Source organism: Salvelinus sp. IW2-2015, unplaced genomic scaffold, assembly GCF_002910315.2.
Source record: "Salvelinus sp. IW2-2015 unplaced genomic scaffold, ASM291031v2 Un_scaffold1060, whole genome shotgun sequence".
Lineage (NCBI taxonomy): Eukaryota > Metazoa > Chordata > Actinopteri > Salmoniformes > Salmonidae > Salvelinus > Salvelinus sp. IW2-2015.
The window spans coordinates 167,717-174,469 of NW_019942712.1; the positions used below are offsets into that span (position 1 = coordinate 167,717).

A 6,753-nucleotide genomic window follows, 5' to 3' on the forward strand; every position below is an offset into this window, starting at 1 on the left:
GGGCCGAACATGCCCCCATTCACATCGACAAGCTGCAGTGGAGCGGGTCGAGAGCTTAAAGTTCCTTGCTGTCCACATCACCAACAAACTATCATGGTCAAAACACACCAAGACAGTCGTGAAGAGGGCACGACAACACCTTTTCCCCCTCAGGAGATTGAAAAGATTTGGTATGGTTCCCCAGATCCACATAGTTCTACAGCTGCACCATCGAGAGCATCCTGACCGGTTGCATCACCGCCTGGTATTTCAACTGCTCCGTATCTGACCATAAGTCGCTACGGAGGGTAGTGCCTATGGCCCAGTATATCACTGGGGCCAAGCTTCCTGCCATCCAGGACCTATATCCTAGGCATTGTCAGAGGAAGGCCCAAAAAAGTGTCAAAGAATACAGTCACCCAAGTCATAGACTGTTCTCTCTGCTACCCAATGGCAAGCGGTGTCGGAGCACCATTTCTAGGTCCAAAAGGCTCCTTTAACAGCTTCTACCCCCAAGCCATAAGACTGCTGAACAATTAATCAAATGGCCACCAGACTATTTACATTATTTACACCCCCCCCCTCCTCTCCTTTGTTCTACTTGCTGCTTATTATCTATGCATAGTCACTTTACCCCTACTTACATGTACAAATTACCTCGACTAACCTGTACCACCACACATTGACTCGGTACTGGTACCCCCTGTGTATATATCCTCATTACTGTTATTTTATTGTGTTACTTTTCATAAAAAAAGTTTTACTTTAGTTTATTTAGTAAATATTTTCTTAACTCTTTCTTGAACTGCAGTGTTGGTTACGGGCTGGTAAGTAAGGTCTACACCTGTTTGTATTCTGCGCATGTGACGAATATGATTTGATTTGACAAAGTGTCACATCACCAGCCTTGATGAATCATCATCAATCCCAAACGTATGCTGGTGAAAATCAATAGCTATTAGTGTTAATAAGCATGTCATTTTGCTTTCAAACAGCCATTAATCATGTAAATGACTCTGGTAATTAGGCCCGACTGATGATTAAACTTGATGATAATGAGAAGAAGCTATTTCACTTTTCATAAGTGCTTCAAAGGTTAATGACTCGAACACTTTGCTGTGACTCCTCCAGGCGAAGAAAGCAGATTCATAATGAGTAAAAGATCAACTTGATTAAAGTCATTGAAATGAGATCTATTCTGGAATTTACAGTAGAAGTCATAGTCTGAACTGAGTCTTTGCTAAATTGTGCTGCTGAAAAACACTAGTTTTTTTAAATATCAATATTGTATCAAAATGGTTAGTCATCTGTTTTAAGTGTTCAGGGAAACAGTTCTGAACTTATCTAACCCACTGTCAGCTGTCCAGTGAGTTGGCCTTGGTCATTTCGAGCGTTTACAGTCACGTTTCTGTCCGACCGCACGACCAATGGGCTGGCCTAGAGGAAGCGTGAGAGAGGGGTGGGGGGTGGGGGGGGGGGGGGGGAAGGAGCAGAAAGGAGGAGAGAAAGTGGGGATGTAAAAAGAGTGCAAAACATGAAAATACAAGTGACCTGCAATAAGAGTTTTCATTTTCATTCATACATTATAAACCCCCTGGTAGATACATGTAAATATGTTGGTTCTAACAATTTGATCCAGCAATTTCTGTGAGAATCTAAATGTTGAGCACAAAATATTATTAGACCCGAGTTGATTTTCCTTGAATCTAGTTTTCATTCATTTCCTGTTCTGACACAAGATCATGAACCAACAGACCAAGTGAGTGGGGAATGAAATGTTCCATCTTGTGCCATTTATGTATGTTTTGGTCTTAAATTGTATCTGACCTGAGGGTCAAACATTAGCACTCCTGAATGATACTCTGTGAACTGATGAAATAGTCTAGTCATTGTGGCTCTTACAGAAAGGTCAGAAGGTCACGTGAACTTCATGGAGTTAATACACATTCATGGAGCATGTTGTGAAAAACTACCAATGGCTGAAGTAATGCCAAGGGTGCTGCCCTGCATACAAGGACACTTCATAACCAAAGGCAGCAGGATAAGTGGAGGTTAGGCTAGTGGAACGATATCAAGATCTCACTGTAAGTTATTAAAAAAAAGTTATATTACAGAATATTACACTTTACCATTAACAGGAAACATCTGTTTTGAAACAACCGCTACAACAGTGGTCATCACGGATTTAATCTTCAATAAAATATATAATAATTGTCATCTATTTTATCAGCAACTCCCTAAACCCATCTATTTGAACTAGCTTGTTTTATAAAATCATTGTCCATTATGATTTAAGTGAAGAGAGAATTAAGTCATGTTACACAGCTCTAAAGACTCCACAAGGAAGTAGTTCCAGTCCAATTAATTATACATGCTCGAACCTATTTTTAGACCAGCTGACATCTCAAGAGAAAAAGCCACTGTACTCAGTTATGAATGACATAGATTTGATTCACTTTAAATACTCTTGTGAGCTACAGTATATTGTCTAAGATCGTACAAATTACAAATGAGGTCTTGTCAACATTTAACTGAATTGCACACAGTCTCCTCCCTGTATTTGCAGTGTAACACATCATGGATATATTCACAATTACATTAAACTGCTGGTTCGTGCCAAAGTATTATATAGAGGGCCATTATATTGTATAAAAGGCATGTTAAACAAGACGTCCCCACATAGTACAATGCAAAGGCTGGTCCGCCATAATTATTTCTGCGGTAATGGCTTATTGATTAGAAGTTTAGTCATGTCGGAGCATGACTAAACTCAACATGCAACTTACAGTATCTCTTCAACTCAGTGGATAAACACAATCCTCTCGGTGCCTGACATATTTCCTCCGGTGAAAAAAAATATTGAATGATCCTTTCAGAGATTCCCTGTGCTCTCTGTCCTGCAAATATCTCCGGTGAGACCGTAACACTCTCCTAGCATAGCCTTCTAACAGACTGTAAAAACATCGGTTTAATACTGGTGACCGGTATCCCGGGACTTCCCGACCAAGCTCCTTCTCGTTTCCCGAGAAAAATAATGACGGGTGCCATGGACCAATAATATACTCTTTTTATGCCGCCCTAAAGCAAAAATAAAATATTATCGCTGACTATAATGTTTAGGCTACAAGCGACCTCTCGACGGAGTTACTGAAGGCAATCTCCATCTCACATTCACAAATCTCCTAAACTAGCTTTGTGGCAGAGGATCAACATACTGTATAAGCTGCAGCTTTATATTACCGGTATGGTTGCAATTTTGGGAAGGAAATTTTGTAGATTTTCTGGATTTTTTTTTTACCCTAATATATAATAATTAAAGCGAACAGTGATAGATGTCATCTTAATGTCCAACTAAGGTTTTGCCAGTTTTATTGCAATCAACTGCTGTCACGCCCTGACCTTAGTATTCTTTGTTTTCTTTATTATTTTGGTTAGGTCAGGGTGTGACAAGGGTGGTATGTGTGTTTTTGTCTTGTCTAGGGTTTTGGTATGTCTAGGTGTGTGTGTGTGTAGTCTAGGCATTATGTAGGTCTATGGTGGCCTAGATTGGTTCCCAATCAGAGGCAGCTGTTTATCGTTGTCTCTGATTGGGGATCCTATTTAGGTTGCCATTTTCCAGTATGGTTTGTGGGTTATTGTCTATGTGAAGTTGCATGTGTGCACTCTTTGTTTATAGCAGTCACGTTCGTTTTGTTTAGTGTTCTTCGTGTTTAGTCTTGTATTAAAAAAATGTCTTCACGTCACGCTACGCTTTGGTCTCCTCACTACGACGGACGTGACAACTGCTCAATATTCAACGACTAGCTGAACATACTGACATTTAAGAATATATCTGACTACATCTGAGGAAATATAATTAATGAGAAATTATACTACCAATTTCAACTGAATTAACTTTCAAACTTATCAAGAGTATCAAACCAAGCCCACCATCCAGTCGTTGTCCATGTACAATAAACAGTCATCCAAAGCAAATCTACTTCCAACTGAGGCTTTAAGGCCTGCGATTGCTATCCATTTCATTTTGAAACATTGAAGAGCTCGGATGGACTGGGTGTCTAAGAAAAACTGGCGAGTTTGTGCAGGAGTTCAGTTATCCTGCTGACATCAAAGTGGAGTGGGAGGCAGGGGGATTTATTGTACCGGCTTGATTGAAAATTCAGCTGGGACTGTGGTCCCCCCTGTAATTGTCTGTCATCTACACTAGGTTGTGTGTGACTTGTGAGAAACGAAGAGTCCCCCYTTATCCATCTTCCTTTTGATTGGGGGGGGAACCTGATACAGTTCTGATGGAGYGCAGGAAATTGGGGAGGAGAGGAAGAGAGTACCGTCTGGAGAAAAAAACGTGCAATATCCCCCGGGGCAACACATAGAAATGTACTAAACTCCATATATAGCAAGTTCTCTACGGCCTAGTTCTGTATTCTTCTGTGGTTAATAAATCAATCAACATCAAGCATGATCCATCAGAGCCGAGCAACGTTTTTTTGAAGATCTCTAAGATGAGCTCCACTTACATCTATAGGGAGAATCTGGTATCATCATATGATCATTCAGCAGTCCTAATATGAAATGCCATAGGGTTCATTCCAGCATCATCATTAACCCTAGTGCTGATGTTATGGATGTGACTGCTGCTTGCTTAGTGAGTATCGCTTCCTTCCGATTCAGCTCACGCCGAGGCTCGAATCCAGGACCTCTGCCTTGCTAGCACACGTACCCCATCCTTGACAACGCAGCAACAGTTTGAGTTATCGGAAAATATCTAAGTCAACAGTTCCATCGGCGACATTTCAAGCCAACTGTGGAGTGAGCTTATTGTAGAGTAAGCTTATCACTGTAGAGTGAGCTTATTGTATGTTCTTAACTCCGTTACACTGAGAACATCGGTGGGGTTTAGTAAACAGAGTAGCTTACCCTTCTTGACTGGATCTCCTTCACATAAAGGGGAAGAAGAAATTCCGATATTCCCTCCAGTCGTATCCCTTCCCCGTTCACCTGAAGGTTTCCCATTCCGTCCTGCAAAATGTACAACAAAAGTACAGAACAAATAAGCAGCCTAAAGGAGAGGAATGCCCTTTAAACAGTTGTCACACTTTTTTTTTACTTCTATAATGACGTTAACATTCGTAACAATGTCATGTCACACCAGCTTTCACACACACGCCCAAAACACATTACCGACGACCCTGTTTGCCAACAATCATGACTTTACTGGCATTGCGTTCGTTTACATCAAGTGCTGTACCCCAGAAGTCGTGAAAGATGTATAATTGCCTGTTTTTTACTCCCGTGTGTAAAGGGAAAGGGGGATGGATACCTAGTCAATTGTACAACTGAATGCATTCAACTGAAATGTGTCTTCTGCAAGAGTCAAGTTGCTGAATGTATGTCACTGACATAGCCTGACCTGGACACAGTAAAGCACCAGGCTGAGCTGCTGGATGTATGTCACTGACATAGCCTGACCTGGACACAGTAAAACACCAGGCTGAGCTGGTGATTCCCCTACCTTACCCTGTCACACAGCGATCCCCTACCTCTACCCGTCACTCAGTGTGTGCTTCACCTCAGTTGTGATCCCTACCTCTACCCTGTCACTCAGCGGGATCCCTACCTCTATCCTGTCACTCAGCGTGATCCCTACCTCTACCCTGTCACTCAGTGTGCGGTCACCTCAGCGTATCCTCTACCCTACTGTCACTCAGTGTGATCCGCCTACCTCTACCCGTCACTCAGTGGTACCCTACCTTACCTGTCACTCAGTGTGATCCCCTACCTCATACCCTGTCACTCAGTGATGATCCCTACCTCTACCCTGTCACTCAGTGTGATTCCCTACCTCTACCCTGTCACCTCAGTGTGATCCCCTACCTCTACCTGTCACTCAGTGTGATCCCCTACCTTACCCTGTCACTCAGTGTGATCCCCTACCTCTACCCTGTCACTCAGTGTGATCCCCTACCTCTTACCCTGTCACTCAGTGTGATCCCCTACCCTACCTACCTCGTGTCACCTCAGTGTGACTCCCCCTACCTCTACCCTGTCACTCAGTGTGATCCCCTACCTCTACCTGTCACTCAGTGTGCTGCTGTCACCTCATGTGATCCCCGACTCTACCCGTCACTCAGTGTACCCCTACCTCTACCCTGTCACTCAGTGTATCCCCTACCTCTACCCTGTCACTCAGTGTGATCCCCTACCTCTACCCTGTCACCAGCGGGACCCCTACCTCACCCCGTCACTCAGCTGTGCTGCTGTCACCTCAGTGTGATCCCTACCTCTACCCTGTCACTCAGCGGGATCCCTACCTCTACCTGTTCACTCAGCGTGATCCCCTACCTCTACCCTGTCACTCAGTGTGCTGCGGTCACCTCAGCGTGATCCTCTACCCTCTACCCTGTCACTCAGTGTCACCAGTGTAGCCTCTAATAGGCATACACAACATCATTCAGCTCAGCTGTTTTACTGGTCGCAGGCAGCTAGCAGTGACATACATTCCACAGCTCAGCCTGGTGGTTACTGTGTCAGTCAGGCTATGTCAGTGAACTAATCCGCTCAGCTGGTGTTTACTGTGTCCAGTCAGGCTATGTCAGTGACATGCAGCTCAGCCTGGTTGTTGTACTGTGTCCAGGTCAGGCTATGTCAGTGACATACATCCAGCAGCTCAGCCTGGTGTTTACTGTGTCCAGGTCAGGCGTATGTCAGTGACATACATCCAGCTCAGCCTTGTGACTGGTGTCCAGTCAGGACTATGTCCAGTGACATCATCCA

The 6,753-nt window shown here is 43.6% G+C and overlaps 1 protein-coding gene across 1 annotated transcript in view; it reads right to left on the minus strand.

Moving 5' to 3' along the window:
* Positions 1 to 6,753, minus strand: part of LOC112069623 (zeta-sarcoglycan) — a 53,168-nt gene that overhangs the window by 16,159 nt on the left and 30,256 nt on the right. Inside the window, exons 3-4 of the mRNA XM_024136976.2 lie at positions 4,897 to 4,998; positions 1,329 to 1,416 (exon numbers count right to left, since the gene is read on the minus strand). Coding sequence (XP_023992744.1) covers positions 1,329 to 1,416; positions 4,897 to 4,998 — 190 coding nt within the window. The remainder of the gene's footprint in view (positions 1 to 1,328; positions 1,417 to 4,896; positions 4,999 to 6,753) is intronic.